The 17,842-nt window shown below is 37.3% G+C and overlaps 1 protein-coding gene across 1 annotated transcript; it reads right to left on the reverse strand.

Annotated features, from left to right (window-relative positions):
* Positions 1-4,530: 4,530 nt before the first annotated feature.
* ken (zinc finger and BTB domain-containing ken and barbie protein) lies at positions 4,531-15,426 on the reverse strand. The gene is made up of 6 exons (XM_018545809.1): positions 15,408-15,426; positions 6,289-6,579; positions 5,959-6,128; positions 5,656-5,883; positions 5,216-5,507; positions 4,531-5,011 (listed from the first exon to the last, which is right to left on the reverse strand). The coding sequence occupies exons 2-6, from the start codon at positions 6,574-6,576 to the stop codon at positions 4,541-4,543; spliced, it is 1,449 nt and encodes a 482-aa protein (XP_018401311.1). The 5' UTR covers positions 6,577-6,579; positions 15,408-15,426; the 3' UTR covers positions 4,531-4,540.
* Between the last annotated feature and the right edge of the window lie 2,416 nt (positions 15,427-17,842).

Raw genomic sequence — 17,842 nt, forward strand, 5'->3', positions numbered from 1 at the left:
CGCGAGGCAGGTGCGATCGAGCAAACCGATTCTTCTCGGGAACACAAAACGAGGAATGGACATTTACTTGCGTCGTAATTATGCAATCGACACCGTCGAGATTGGATGTACACGGCGTACAGCGTCTTGCTGGAACGTAGCCCACTAGTAACGGGTCTTGCTGTGGTTTTCTTTTTGTACAAAACCGAGAAGTCCTCGGACCGTTAGCTGGCGATATCTTTTACGCCTCTGTTGAGGAATTCTTTGAAGATTCTGCGAACGGCAAACCGCTACGCGTATCACGAAAACAATAATTAACCCTATAATTTCGATATGTTCTTTTATATTCTCGTTCGCTAAAGGATAAAGGATCGTTAACACAGTCAAAAGGTAACGTAACAGTATATACGAGTACATTGCTCTCAAGAAAGCATAACTTTCTTTTCGTCTTCTTTCATATTATAAAATATAACAATTATTAAGAGCTTTCAAAAGCGGCAATTTGTAAAATAATTCAAGATGGTTCGTTCAACTAATTTATTAAAATCGTTAGATTTTCTTAATAATGTTTAAATTCAAATGCAATTCTCCTACAAATTTCTTTATATACACGACTCACAATCGCGAAATTAAATAATATATTTTTCAATAAATCACACAACAGGTCTGAAGGAATGGAAGAGGGAAGTATCGCGGAAACATATATTAGTTCGATTATGCTCGCTTCTTTTTGTCTTGTCGTACACCAGGTGGGTTTCTTCAGAATTTTAATTTATTTTTCATAAACCTATGAACACTAAGAAAGCGCACGGAGCTCGTGCTCCGCTTGGAAAATGCTTAAAATCTACAATATTTCACCCGGATGTCCGAATGAGGAAAAAAATTTACAGAACGGTAGAGAATTAACATTTTTCACAAGATTATGCCAATTATTATCTTTACATCCCTTAAATTTTCTCTTTATTGAACGATGCGTAATTCAATTTATTGTTTCACTGCTGTGTTAATAATAACAAAAGGACTTGCATTGTTCCGAAGAATTCTGCAATGTTGAATAATTATATCTGAAAGGTATCGTTTTCTTCCGCATTCTCGGTCAACTCGATCGAAAGCGAAATTCGAGATCTATGCTTTTCTTTTCCCCTCAACGGTGCGATCACGGTCTCGAGAGGGACATCCGGGTGCGCGTGCGCGCTAATCATAATTAATTAACAATAAAATAATCTGTAATGCATAATCCTAGTGCGTTTACGGCTCGAGAAGAGGGGACGACTGATGTCGGGAGTGCGTGATAAGGGTGGGCGAAAGGGTAAAGGGGGGAGAATGATGATAAAAAGCTGATTGCTTAAATTATTATAGGCGACTCGCAAGATTTTTCTTCGTCGGTATCCTCCTGATGACCCTTCGCGATCGCAAGATTCTCCTCTTGCTCACGCGAAGAGCCACGAGTCGCGCTCGTGCCATGAACGCCGCGGCGTCGCACGCTAAACAATAATTACTTTAGCTTTATTATCATTTAGTATCACATTACGTTCACTGTTTTGTGCTGGCCGTTTTTGCCTGGCTTCGCGAGAGCGCACACCACCCCTCCAACCTCTCTTTCCGCTCCGTTTCTTGTACGCCTCCCCGTTACGACATTCTCGTAAATGGACGTCGTAATGAAGGGAAGTGAAGGAGAAGAAAAGGTGCACCGATCGATTTGTCTCCAACCCTCGAGCAGTCGCGATTACGAGGTCGAGCAGAAACACAAGGATGTAATGAAGATAGAACACTAATCGACTGTGTTTCCGTTTTTTTCCCGCGCGATGCTTTATTTGACTGATACAGGACACTCTTTGAGAAAAGCAGACCATAAAGAAATTTTTTTCAATATAAACTTTTATATAAATTTACATTTTATATATCTTCTCTTTTATTATATACAACTCTTTTACTATCACGAGAAAATGATAATTTACTGCAATTATAATGTATAATACAAACTTCCACATACTCCATTGTAATCGACAACATATATATATATATATATATATATAATCAAGTATATATTAAAATTGTAAAATATCCTTCAAGTACAATGCCGTTTAGTACTTACGCGCTGCTCGAAATGACATACGTTGATTTAACAACTAAATATTATATTTCATTTATATTTATCTAATATTATTTTACAACTTTTGTTAGAACGTCTTTGGTATGTGAGCGAATCTACAAAATCGAAGCTACATTCATTTAGAGCGTCTATATCGTATTCTAATTTTTAGTAATTTCTCTGTACAATATTCATATATTCAATTTATCCTTGTATAATTACGACTCGATCAATTGAACATCATTGCATTATAATAGATTCCTTTACTTCGTTTTTATGGAATGTATATTCTTTAAACAGAATAAACTTCCAAACGCGTTAAACAATCGACCGATTTGAAAGTGTCTTATTTCTTCTCCTTGCTTAATCACTTCCGAACATCTTCAAGATGGTTTTATGCAATCAAGGAGCAAAAAAGAGGTCGAGGCCCTTCTTCAAGGCACCTTAGGTAATAATAATAATGCCTACCTAGAGAAGAAAAAAATGACGTCCTGCGCCAAACAAAGATAAAATTAGACGAAAGAAAGCTACTAATTACAACGATCTAACTAGCCTTACGAAAGTTGAATTAATTCGAATGAATCTTAAAATCTTCTACGTAAATTCATTAACGTTCCTCCATTTTCTAAACAAACTCGTATCGTCACTTAAACGCCTATGTCTCTTAAGCCTATGAACACATGAAATCACTGCCCAATCGACCAATTTGGACCCATTTGACAAGGCACTCGAGTCGCTAAGTTTTACTGAAGGGTGTACCATGAATGGGATGTCAGGACGGGAATGAGGAAGATGAGAGATAGGCGACAATGTGGAAGACGGGTTTCAGAAGACAGAACATTAACAACGTCGATGTTTACTAAACAATAAATTGCATCAACAATTTATAAACATCACAGCTGCATTTTCCGCAATCGATTGCGCCGATAATGTTCTCTTCCGTCTTGCTTAACATTCTGATATTCCATTCTTTTCCGTTTCAACATCCCGATCGAATACTTTCGTGTTCGCGATCGAAACCGTACAGTTTTAACTACTAATAGCTAGCTCGTGGCGATTGGCGGGCAGGACACCTAAGATCTACCTAAGACAGAAATCGGTGGAAAGTCGGTTGGTCCCTTTGCAATAATGTGAAATAAATAAATTCTAGTCCGTCCTCTCGTTCCTATTTAATATTATTTACATTGTAAAATTACTCGCACGCGCTGAGGTAAATGGGACATTGCCGGATTTGCCACGTGCGGCGATTAAAATAAAATAACAACAAACAAGACGCGACAAAGAGACTGCTATAATCATGTCAAGATTTGGCGCGTGACAATAATTGACTCTCTGTTCGTTCATATTATCATCCTTGTACTTTTCGCAGATCGCATTCTCTGCGATCACTCCCAACTCGACGACGTATTCGAATCACTATCGAGTCAACTATTAACAAAGACATTTTATCAAAGTTATTACTTAATCGTAACGATAAAATCATGATGCGAGAATAAGGTATGCTGTTACACTTGGTATTCTTACATCATAGATATTTTCTGTAAGATCGTCAATTAAGCGACTTCAATATGGAGAAAGTTTCGCATTGTATATCATATAAAAGCGACTCTTTATTTTTATTATTCTTAGAAAAGACCCTTTCTCGGCGCTGCATGCCGTTTATGTCTTTATATTTTTATTTACGCGACGATTTTTATTTTGTATTGTACATATAATTCTAAGTTTTTTGTTCATATTTAATTATTTTGTTTATGAAAAAAACTTATTTTACAAAGTCATAAAATAATTTTTTTAACAAGAAAATAATATAAACAAAGTTACAGTAACTAATTACAGTAATTAATAAAGAAAAATATGAAGACAAACAGCAATGTTTGAAAAGAATTTTTGTTCAGACCATATATAAATTTGTTTCTAATATAATTTATCTATGCTTTACTTTTAATTATATTTTGTTTGTAGTAAAGATATCATATATCCCACTATATTACAGATCAAAATCTCTCATGCAAAAATTTTTATAATTTACAATAATTAAAAATTGTTGCAAATAGTGGAATAAGTTGACCAACTACAAAACTACATTATCCAATATCTAAAATCATTACGCAAAAGATCTTCGCCTCTTTTAATGATACGACAAAAAACCTAAGAAATTATTTGTCTATGAAAAAAACAAATAATTAATAACTTATTTTACGAAAATCATGTTTTTCAAAATATAAAGATAATTTGTGAAAAAAACAGTTATTATTATAGACTTTTTTGTGTATCACACAAGTAACGAAGACAACGATATATAATTTTAAATATCTCATTCTCCATAAACTAATTTTTTAAACAGTCTGAACAGAAATTGTGTGACTCGATTGCATCCTCCGCGCGAAATCCTGAGAGCGTTAGACAAGTTGCTCATCATTATGCGTTCGAGGAACACTCTTCAGCACCGGACGGTCTTTGACTTTGTCGCTATTCACGAAATTCATGTAGATTCCTGCTGAGCAGCAGATTGTTATGTGGTCCCGAGAGATGCCTAATGAGGTCCTGCAAATTAACAAAGTTCGACGACGAGCAAAAGCAACACGAGAACGTATTATCGGGAGCGGCTATCACACCTCGGTGCACCGAGCAAAGATGTTTCAGCAAGTGGGCTTTCTGTTTGAACATGGCAACGCAAAGTCTACACGCGAAAGGCTTCTCGCCTGTGTGCACTCTTAAATGGGTCTTCAAGTTCCACGACATGCCGAATTGCTTGCCACAGTAGCTACATCGATATTCTCGAACAGGGGTAGACTTCGGCGGGTCGTCCGTTGACGGTGGTGGCGGTGGAGCTCTGGCGGGTGGCAGAGTCCAAGCCGTCCAAGGTGGGTCTAAAGCTGCTGCTGACGTCGGATCGGCACTCGGCGGTCGATGCGATGGCGGCGTCACTGATCTATCTTGCTGCACATCAATAACGCTTCGTAAAAAAAACGTAGAAACGCTCAAATGAAATTGCAATGTATATCTACTTCAGTATTGAAAACGTTCGAAAAAACAATCATAATAATCTAAGTTGTTAGAGAATCTTATAAATCACGCATGTTTATCGATATTACTTTATTAATGTTCATCGTAATATATCGCAAGTCACTATTAAAAACCAACCAGGTACGGTGGTGCCGAAACACTCAGGGGATGTGGCGCCTGCAACCTTCTGGGCGTTTCGAATCCAGGATTGAAAGGCACGAAAGCCGGATTTTGTGAGGGAGCATTATGGAAGCCTGGTCTTCGCTTTCGATGAGGCGTCACAACATATGCTTCCGCAGGTGGGATTGGTAATTCCTCGAGTTTTCTCTTCCCAGATTCTAAGCCTAACGCCAATCGTGCTGCCAACTGCCTCTTCCGTTCTTCTGCTTCCTCAAGAGATTCTCGCCTTTCGAATATCGGCTTTTCAGACCTGCGGCAGTCAAACCAAACCATCTTGATGATTTATTCTATTGTTCCAAATTTTATTTAGTTCTATTAGCTACAGCTTATAAATAAGAAATAACTAAATAGTGTTAAATGCTATTATCGTAATGATTATGATGTCAACGTTCTCTAACCTATGTATTATATCATGCGAGCCATCACTTGTGACAGAAGTGCCGGAATTGAGACTCAGATTAACAGGATCAGAACTATCCCTTCTTCTAGGAGGTTCTATGCTACTTTCTCTGTTATCCGAAAGAAGACTTTCGCCTTCCACACCTTCCACATCCACTTCCGGCTCCTCTTCGCAGCCTTCCGTTTTTATGAGGACTGAGCAACAGTCCGCAGGATTATTGGACTGTCTGAAAGATGTAAGATTTTTAAAACATTTTGTCTAATATTTTTTACTCAGTAAACTACAAGATTTATGTGCCTACCTGCCATCGTATTGGGATTCGTAACTGGAACTCTCTTGGCCTTCTGAGGGCTGTGGAGTTGATATTCTTTCGGGATCAGAGTTACTAGTTTGAGGCTGATTGGGCTCAAATAGCTCCGACTTAATCTGAAGAAGCTCAAAGAGCTCCCTTAATGGCGTAAGCTCTGTCGCCTGAACAAAATAAAATTTTACTAATTAATAAAATTCGGTTTAGCACTTTTCAAACACTCAAAAAAAATTCTACATACAAATATTATTATGCTAATGAGTTTTTTTCTTTCGAAATATTCTATTTGTATGCTAAAACTATGTCATAATTTAAAATTCATACCGGTATCAGCGCTTCTCCGTTATATAAAAACTCCAACAAATGATTTAATTGTGTCTTTCGGACGCCTGATAAGTGAACCACGTGATCCAGGGCAGGATTCCGAAGTAGACTAGCCAAGAGGGGACTTGCGGCTGCCAAAACGACGCGATGGGCTTTCACAACAGACCCATCATCGCATGCCAGAGTTACATCCACGTGACGGTCCCCGCTGTACCAGGCCCCGACCTCTGCGGCCAAGGTCGCTGGATGTTTCCCATAATGGAGCGTTAGGAGACCGTCAGAATACATCGTCTGTGAAACAAGAATAAAAAAGCAATATTAATATCCACACATATAATCGGATAGGCTTCTGTTAACCTAAAATTTACATTAAATACGCCATTCATAAGCAAAGAAATAAAAACAGACAAAAACGGCGCATCTTAGAATTTAATAAAAATTTAGATGAATAGTTTTTGGCTGAATTACTAAAATATTCAAAATTTATAAATGATAGGTGACACATACCTATTAAACGATCCGATTGAATTTTTATAGAGAAAATATTTAAAGATATATAAAACATTTAGATTTAAAAAATTCCAATAACAGATTTAAAAAATTTCAAAATAATATTCGTAAACAAAAAACATGATGATATCGAATATTTGATATCATAACGATAATAAATCTCTGTGATAAATTAATAATTAATTACATACATACGCACACACAATTTATTTATCGATAAATTAAAAAAATTGAAATCGTACCATCGCATAGCGTGCAATTATGGTAAGACATTATGTGATAAAAAATGCATCCCGCGTCCTTAACCCAATAAGTGGTCTTGCTGCCTTGCGTGCTGCGATGACAGCTTCGTTACACTAATTTCCTCCTTTCGTGTCTTGGTTCTCCAAGAAACGGCGGAAGAGATACTGACGTGTCACAAGATCATGTTTCTCACGTTTCTCTTACATCTACGCAGCTCTCGGTTGACCATGTCAAATATGTTTAATGGTATGGTATGCAATTATCTAGTTAGATGGTCTAAACTCTTCATTTATTTTATTTTCAAGTATATTTAATCAAGTATATTTAATTCGTTTTGAATCTCCGAGCCAATAGCTTCACAAAAGTAGCATTAAAAATTATAATATAATTGACACCATCATTGACTAGAAACTTACATAGTATTAAGAAGATTTTTTACTCAATCAAGATTGTATGCAATAAATTTTAACTCAAAATACTTTATGTATTTTTTGTAACATTGAAAATGACCTGATTGGAGTTGAAACGCTTATTTTAGTTATTTGTATATCGTGATTGTTTGAATTAAATTTGTTTGTTGATTTACTTAACTCTCTCTCTCTCTCTCTCTCTCTCTCTCTCTCTCTCTCTCTCTCTCTCTCTCTTTTTTTTTTATTTACTATTTTATACATATAGAGCCGTGTAATTACTTTTATAAAAAAAACTATCTTTTCCATAATTTCTGAAAATTAATATTTTATACAACATTAAATTTATATAACACTTTCATATATTAATTAATAACGGTGCATCGAATAGAAGCTCTTGAATATTCTGCAGGGTTGGGAAAGTTACTTTACTTATAAAGTTACTTTTTATTATAGAAAATTGAGTACAATTAGTTTGAGTATTTTATTTTTTATATTATATTTTATTATTTGCTTCAATGTTGTATTACTTTTTGTACTCAATTTCCACAAACATATAAGGTAATAAAAAAAAATAACTTGTAATTAATTTAAAAGGTAACTTTCCCAACCCTGATATTCTGTATAATTCTTTCACACACGTAATATAATTAATTAATATTATGTAATATAAACTATGATGCAATTGTAAGTATATGATTTTCGAATGTGATTTATTATACAAACCTGTTTTGTATTACTAGAAATTCTTCTAATCCTATTAACTATCGGAGAGACAACCTGTTTTGCTACAAAATCCGGTTCTGTTTAATATTTTTTCATCAAGTGTCGGTCAATCGAACATAATTCGCTCCTAATTAGTACTTATTTCAGAAAACAATTGATCGATTGTTGTTACGACACAATCTTGTAATACTGATCACAAAAAAAACATTTGACTAATACAATATCGAGCGCTCAAGAAATATCCCATTCATCCGTGTCGAAGATTTGCAACAGTTTAACGCGGCCACGGCTAAGAATTAACGGCTGATTGAGCATTCCTTCAGTTTCTCAAGGGAAGTCGAGAGAGAGAGAAAGTCCGGTTTCACATTATATTCTTAAAAGGAGCAAATGTATAACTAATATTATGAAACGAATTCCGCAATGTCAAACGTGTCTCAAGATTACGATCTGTTTAATACTGAAAATTATCATTTACCGGTTTGTCGTAAACTTTCATTTAAACTTACATTCATTGTAATATTATCGAGAGAAGAAGATATATACAAAAATAGAATTTTAAGAAATATTCTATTAATTCATCGATATATTGTCTCTAATTTAACGTAATGGTGTTTTCTCTAAAAAAATCAATTCTTCATTATCGCAATAATTACAATGTTAAAAAATTTGAAGAGATATTTTATTTGAAATATAAAAGATTAATATAGAAAAATTCATGTTTTTTAATATAGAGAAGCATTTTCCTTCCAATACGTGTGATTTGTTTATGTTTTATATATAGATTCATACAATGATTGTTTTTACACACATAAATCGATTTTTTTATCATTTTCATACAAAAATATTACGATAATAAAAAAAAAAATACTTTACGAAGATAAATTTTATTCCGTTGTGACATATGATAGATCTGAAAATGTAATAAATCAGGATTATAGAGCGATGAAGTAATAACGTGTAGTATGATCTATAAGAGCATCTCGCAACTTGCTGCCATGACCTTCGGTCGATTGTTCGATCGAATTCGAAAGGCAAGACCTTGGGTAAGAGTCCCGAAGAAGGTGCTGAATCTATCGTTGAATTTTAAATCATCGCGCGCGAAAGTAGCGCGACGGGTTCCCGTCGAATTCGACATTAGGTATGCATATAGATTCGCGGCTACAGGCTACCGTTTATTTATTCTCGGATAACACTCATCGTAACGTCTCGTCGTAACGAATTCCTTTCGTATTAGACGTCGCAAAGCGCCGCATTACGTAACTGGAAAATATATATATCCACCTGTAACAGCGCTTGCATAAGAAAATCATTTCGTCGAAAACCTTGCGCATAGTAAGATCGAACAGCACTTAGACTATAATATATACAATTATTTTATCTTTATCTGAATATTACGGGGAGTAATTCCATTAAATAAATAAAATGAAACGAAAACAAAGGCAAAGACGTCAAACACTTTTTTCCATCTCTTTTCTTTCTTTGCATTCAAATGCATATATATGTATGTACGTTCATATTTACGATCATACAGAGTCGCACGTAATAAATTAAACGAGACATTAATTTTTTTCGTAACAAGCCTTTCACGTGCGTGCGTCGCTATCTCGATTCAAGAAGACGATATCGTGACAGACGATATTTATCCATAATGAGAGAAGTCAGAAACGATTTAAAACGATCTAAAAAAAAAAAAATAAGGGCAAGTTCTTCGGGTAAAAATTACGATGCGGTGGCCGTACACGCTCACTCGCATGCGTAATAAACCCGCCGCGCCGGCGCGACACTGAGAAAATCGCTAAATAAGGAAATCATTGCTGGACACTGCCGACGTTGCTGCTTCTGGTTGCTACTGGAAATGCTAGTAAGCAGCGCGGCTGAAGTTCAGGGTCAATCCGCACTAGCCGGCAGGCCGGATTACGTTCGCGCTTACGCTCACGTTCTTCTTTCTTCTTCTATTTGGGCCTTGAAGAGTTGCCGGGCAGGGTCTCGTGCCGCGCGTTACACGGACGTAACAGATGACTGGACGAAGTGTTACCTACGAAGAGAGTCGAGAAACGCAAGTGGTGATCACTAAGCACGCCGTATTCAGCATTAATGCCATGCCGTTCCAACGACATCAACGCAAATATGGTATTATTCTGTCAAGTTTGGATTTTAATTATAGAGAGGCAACACAGAATGGTGAAGATTAGCCTTTCTCGGCAATAATGATAATAATAATAATACCACGAGAATTTCATGATTTTCAAATTACATCAATTTCGTGCTTCATTCAATTGAGACGTCACTCATAAGATAGCTGACTGGGGGTTTAGTGAATGCTTTAAATTAGAAAATACCCTTTTCCTAATTTTTTGAGACTTCATATTTTTTAAAGACAGTATTCATAACCGGTTTTTATTTCAAGACTTTCCAAGTAATGTTTTAAAATGCTAATACACGGCTCTGTGATTATATTGTAATTTTACGGACCTTTTAAGATTGTACGATACTTAAAACAGTCTTAAACATATTAAGAATTAATTATGATGAATATGGGCCTCCCTCCTTTCGATTATTTATCACGTTCGTGTAGGAAATTAAATTCCATATCAAGAGAAAATCCGTACTATTCGAAGCAAGAAGAATCAGAATCGCACGCTTTTACCGGTCAAGTCACGTTCCTCGTTTTCTGCGCGTGCTGTGCTGTGCTCTGCTGTGCTAAGAACAAAACTATCTCCGAACCGAATACCTGAGTACATGGTGTCGGTAAAATTCGTTTCACTTTAACGTCAGTTGATATTTCATGTGAGGAATATTATAGAAAACTTTAATTTCAAAATTAACCGCTCCGAAAATGACTCAAGGTATTATTTTATGATGGATGTTACTCTGCAGTATTATGAGCAAAACTTTTGATAAATTTTAAATTATGCAACACGCAGTGAAAGAGTGTGTACTTTTTTTTTAATTGATAATTTAAATTAGAGCAGTTTTTATTACTTGTATATGCAATAAAGAAATGGAAATTGACGCGACCATTGTTTAAAATCAATTTTTATCGTCTTCCAATTTTTTTCCTACAAAGTATCTACGAATTAAAACAGTAGAAGTGGTATGTCATCTTGATTAAATGTCATTAATGCTTATTAACGATGATGTTGATGATTAAGCATTAATTAAATTTAATAAAAATTTTCCATGTTTATTTTTAAAAAGAAATAAATCAATTTAGATTATATTGAGAAAATATCATCAAACATTATTTTCTAAATTTAATCAAAGTTCACTTATTTCTTTCTTATTTCTTAAGTTTGTTACTACATGTTTTTCATTTTGATTTTGAGATATACTGATAAAGTTAATACAATTTTTCTTGAGTATTTGACATCAAATAGTTACCTTTTATTTTGATAATTTCGAAATTTATCGAGATTAAATGTGTATCCATTTACTTTTATATCGATATTTATTATATTTTAATATACAGAGCACACACGGTAACAAAAATTTTGAATTGAAAAATTAGGAAGAAACAAATCCATTTTAATTTAATTTAGAAACATTGTTGGTTAAGCAATAATTAAATTTAATGAAAACGACACCTCATTTCCATTGTTACAATTTGCACTTGGAAATTTGGAAGACAATGCAAATTGACTTTAAACAACGGTCGCCTCTATTTTCATTTCTTTATTACACATGTGCTAAGAACTGACAACATTCGTCGCGCTTTCATAATTGTCTACGGTGAATCGAATATTCGGAACCGAATCTGCAGTATGCTGGCAGAAAAGAGAAAAGTATCGCAGCGTAAAACTGGCGCGGACGCGGTTCCTGAGGTCGGGACCTTAGATAAGAGGAGAAAGTCGATGAATTCGTAAATTCTACCGGCGTCGCCGTTCGCTTATCGCATCGCTGCTATGTGCGCAAGCACGCATATATTCCCGTATATACGTGTGCATGCGTATGAGTGTACTTTCGTCTGCGGCAATGATGCACACGTGTGTGGCGCGCGCGCGCGCACACACACACACACACACACACACACACACACAAGAGGCGACGATGCGCGGTACCACGTACACGCGAGCATTATAATCTCCTATCCGGATGGCGGACGTTACGATCTACCATTGAATCGAACAATGGCGAAACTGGGTTACGCAAATGTCGAGGCTGGAAATTAAAGCGCGAGACACCGGGGGGTTTAGCGGGAGGGAGAATACACGTCGCGGCCGAGCGATGAAAAAGATCGCGCGCCGTTGAAAAACGCACGCTTAATCGTAGGAAACGAGCGGTTCGTTAAACTCGATTGCAAAATTTTGCAAATGTACATAAATGTACGTGGATACTACGCTGCATTTCACCCACCCCCCCCCCCGCCCCTATAGCTCCAGGAACTACGATCTGAATTTGATACTTTTCTAACAAAAATGCAAAAAATCTCGACAATCGATAAGTCATGAATAATCGAAGGTAAAAGTGCTTCAGATTTTAAGCTCTATTCGAGCACTCCAAACGAGTAATCGATTATTGTTTTTCAGTAATTTTCGAACCAAGCCATATTTTTACAGACTTTGAATTGTACGATTAGATCACGAAGGATGGGTAGAGTTTATTTATTTAAGAAGAAAATCGGTTTTGAATAGTCGAATTGAAGAATTCACGTCACGTGTGGTTTCGGTATCACTTTTACTGATGAGAGGCTCGTTTTGTCACGCGCAATCGATGTTGTTTCGACGCGTTCAATGTGTTATTTCATGGTTTTCGGAAATTGTGGGTTTGTATGGCTGTAAAAATACGAGTCGTGACAGTCCTGATTAAGGTGAGGTCGCTGAAACCGCGTGGGCCTATACTAGCATGGATTGAGCAACGCCGAGAGAGAACTCGTTACGGGACCTGTGTAATGGGGCCCAGGCGTTTCCGCTCCATTTTTTGTGGGCCCAATTACGTTTTGCCAGTCTGGATAGGCTGTGTTTCGCGGTCTCATTGTACCGCTGGCCTCGTGTACGTACGTTCACGTATATACGCGTCGGACCATCGATATCCACTCGCTTGGAACGCTAAGCAATACCCCATGGAGAAGTGATCCTTCACCACAGAGCGCAGTTAAGCTGATTACTCGGAGTAAAGATTTTCGAAGGAATCGCGGGTGAACAAGCGACATCGGTCTTTCACGATACATTAAGCAGAGACAAGCGGTACGAGAAACACATCTTCGTTGAGAAGATACTTTTATCGAGGAAATAAAGAGACTACGGAGATTAATGATATTTATTAGGAGTAAAGAGTGCATTTTTCTTTTTTTTACTCGTATAATGGAATTGACGTGTCTTCTTTGAAACAAATTTCACAGTTCTCTCATAGAAAAATTACATACAAAAATGTAACATGTTGATAAGTTCGTATTTGTAATTATCATAATTATCATGATTAGGCAAAGATAAAACTTTACAATGTTCTTTTCTTGCATAGAACAGTTCTTTTTTTCTATAATAGTACATGGCAAAAATAATTTTACTGAAATAACTAAAAATTTAAGCTATATATAGATATGGATTTAAAAATAATTTTGGATTATTGAAAAAACAATTATGTAAGACGCACGTAAACTGGTTGTTATAGAAGAAAACTTTTTGTAGCATCGTGGCTCTCTCAAAAAAAAAATCTACGTACAAAAATAGAATATAAGTGGATAAGTCTATATTTATAAAAAAAAAAAAAACTATCATAATTAGACGAAAACAAAACAATGATATTTTTTCTTTATTTTGCATGGAAAAGTTCTTTCTGGTAGTGTCAGCCTTCATTTAAGAGCTGCGCCGCTTGCGTTGATAGCGCACGCTAGTAAAAACATCCGCACCTATTTTCGACGCGGACTAGTTTTTGTTCGATTCGTGGACAGTCGATTCGAGAACGCGTCTACGTTTCCGTCGTCCAAGAATAGCTTCGTGGTTCGCTGACTTCCCGTATCGCGGCCGCGCATTGTATTGTACACTTGGCGTCTCGGGGAACGAAAACGCTCCGAGCGAGGTTATGACACCCCGTGAAACCGTGGAGGTGACTCACACCTTTCCTCGATTTCGAATCACCATTTTCCACCTGGTCTCTCACGCTCTCCCTCTTGCGCATCGCTCCGTCGACTGTGACGTGCTCTCTCCGACATCCTCTTCTCCTCCTCCTCTCTCTCTCTCTCTATACTATTCTTTCTTGTTTCTAAAAGGTTCTTCTGCCCTTTCGCAATTTACCGAGTACCGAACAGAAAAGCATTGCCTTTCCTGTCCGGAAAGAGTGCGCCCTTCACCGGAAGTACGTGCGTGTTCATGCGGTTTCCTAAAAAAGTATCGTGAATTCTTCATCCTAACATCATTGACGAAAGGGGACTAACGAAAGGGATCGTTTGTACAATTGTACGCAAATGTCTGCCGATTGTATATCGTGTGCTGCGATCCGTGATTCATTCCCATAGAACCATTTTATCGTTGATAGTATAATGTTCTGACGGGATAGAGAGACGGGAACGAGATAGAGCCGCAGTTACTGCTGCAAAGTTTGAATCAACCTCCGGATTATCAGTGGAGTAGTAATCTATTTAACGTTAATGTGTTCAATTTTCCTTTCGTGACATCATATTAACACGTAAGTATACGCGTCACGAAAGTCACGGCAAAAGAAGAACGCTTTTGTAAAAGCCTCCAGAAGATTCAATCTTCGTTAAATTCGAAGGTTGTGTCGTTTGTCAACCATTCCTACTGTCTGAATCCTTTAAATCCATATCAACATTCTGTCTGAGAGACCGTGAATCGTTGATCAATCAATTCGATTAGATGATCAACGATTCGCAATTCACAATCGAGATCCAATCTGCATCCATAATACGTAGTGTGACATGAGCTTAAGGGATCCGGATCTAGAAACGCTGACGATTGACGAACGACGAGAGTTGAATTTGACGATGAGATCGAATCTCCTGGTGACTTTTTAGCGTCAAGAGTCCTAAAGCTAGTGGCATGTAGAAAATAATAAGCAGAAAGATATAAGTGGTAAGCGAATCAATATTTTGGATTGGCCTATGTTATTGTTTTACATTCTCTAATGTGATTGATCGATTCACTCACTGCTTATGTTTTACTGCTCTACGGTTTTCTATGTGCCGGTTTAACCCTTCGCGAACCAATCGGGTTTTTAGAGACCCAAACAAAAAAAATTTTCAGTTTTTAAACTTTTTCTACTTCAAATTCAGATACGTACCAAAAAAAAGTGAAGCACTGCTTTTATCATTATAAAATCGTATTCTTGAATGTTGAAAGAGTGCACCAGAATTTGTGTAAATTTTCTAGAACCCGAAAACTATTTGAAAAACACAAACCCCACACATTGGGGTCACTGGTTGGACTAGGAAAGCAGTAAAAAAAAAAAAACAATGAATCACGGAGGGCTAATCATTTTGTTCGAGGATTGCAACGCGATTTCACTTCATAATTGGCAATTTTTACGATTAGACACGGAATTTATCCGCGATGGACCAACCGACCGATCGGCCATTCCACAGAGCGGAGTGCCAAAAATAGCAACGCGATCGAAGGCGACGGTGAACTTGTTTTTCACACGGAGGAGCGACAAAAGTTCCCGGCGCGCTCGATCAGCGTTTGCAGTCGTCGAGTCACCGGATACATTTCGTTCAAGGCCAGAAAGTAAAAAGCCTTTTCAGCTGCACTTACGTACGTACCGAGCTAGCCGAGTATAGCTCTAACTGGTACGCGCGCTCATACATACGTCACCCGTCCATCAGGTACACGCGATGCACGCGAACGCGCGGCTACGGCCTTGTGTGAGCTCACACATGCACGTCGCGCTCGTATACCTGAGTTGCGCGAGTGTGTGGTACGGTTGTGTGTACATACGATCGCGAAGGCGTCCCTCTCGGCCCCCCGAAGCGAGTCCGCGAAGCGGCTAGTTACATGATCCATTCATTATATAAGAACAATCGCCTCCTCTAATAGACACGCTCCATCATTGTGGATCTGAAGGGCACGCTCGGTGTGCGCGTGCGTCGTGCTCTTCTGCGTGTTCCAGCGTGTTTCACGAGAAGCGTCGGGGCACATACGCGAGATCGGCAATTCTACCAAAATCGGCGAAATTCAGCGCCGTTCGAGGAAATCGTCAAGGTCGCCATTGGTAACCGTGGGAATCATCGTCCGTCTCTGCGATTTATCGTTCTGACAATTCGCGATGGTACTTGCACGGTTTAAATGGCACGATTTTTATATTGGCCACGCAACATCGGTCATTTATGTAATAGGAACTAGTGCGAAGCAATTAAACAGATTTCTTTTCGAAATAAGCGACCTTCGCACGTATACGAAATGCATATTATTGCAACATATTGTTGCGTTTTATCGAAGTACATTTTTGCACAGTTTATCATTGTATTTAGATTTCCAAGCAATTGAAAACAAAATTTTGGCGTATCGAAGTCCACTTCTACATGTAATCTTGTGCGTTATATAATAAGATTGCACCGAAGATTCGACGAAAAAGGAACACATAAATCATAGTCAGATGAATATGCCGCTATCCTCGTAAAGTCTTCGACCAAATCAACTGTGGCGGAATTTCGAATCGTATTTCAATTTCGTAGTTAATATGCTGCGAACGACTTGTTTTCCGGAGATCCTGCCCTAAGTCGACCACAAATTTTACAGCGCAAGCGATTCTCGATTTTTTTTTTATTTACCCCTCTTGCTGACTTTGTGGAATATCAGCATCATTCCTGTTTATTCATTTACGCCGATTCCGCACGGCCTGCTCGAATACGCATGAATGTGTATGTGTGTATATGCGTATGTGAATCGGTCTTTATGCTATCAGCGTCTCCATACCGCCTTCTCTTACGTAACACACGATCGTTTCTCTCAAATGGACGACGTCGCCTCCTCCGCCACGTACGTAATCCAAAGGGCACTCTTGTCCTGCACTCAACGCCGGCGAGATCGCTGCAACGATTATACTTACAACCATCCATTTGATATTTTAAAAGTAATTTAAATATCACGAATGGTGGGTAGATAACATTTCGGTAATTTTTACGATGATGTACCGAGAAAGCCTGGAGAACAGTTGGGCGTCCCTTTGTGGCAGATAGTTATTAAGGAAATCTCTCGAAGCCGCATAATTAAAAGCACCGTTTCATTAATATTGCATTTTGAATGCATTGTGCGATATTGTTGACAATCTCTTACATCAAACGTCAGAGACTCCATAATAAAGCGGATATCCATTACTTTATCCATTAGAAATATAATACTAGTACTGGCTAATATTAATCTTATTTTAAATGTAAAAAGTATTGTTAACAGTACTTTTAATACTGAAAATATATACGTACATGATTAACTGGCCAGTATTAGTATTAAATTTCTACAACAGATGGAAATTTAAAGCTTAATAACTCTTTTCAAAAAGTTACTATATTTTTTGAATTTCTGTGAGTTTGCTAATTTTTAAATTTAAAAAACTACAAGTTGAAACATGAAAAATTTTTACTTTGTGGATCTTTCACGTGCCGAAAAAAAATTGCAAAAATGTTTGACTACCTATCGAAAGCTTGAAGCTTGAAGCTCTTTCGCTACAAAATGATTTTTCAAAAATGTTCCTACGATTTTTTGTTTCGGAGTTATTTGCGA

This window comes from Cyphomyrmex costatus, unplaced genomic scaffold, assembly GCF_001594065.2.
Source record: "Cyphomyrmex costatus isolate MS0001 unplaced genomic scaffold, Ccosl1.0 scaffold502, whole genome shotgun sequence".
NCBI lineage: Eukaryota > Metazoa > Arthropoda > Insecta > Hymenoptera > Formicidae > Cyphomyrmex > Cyphomyrmex costatus.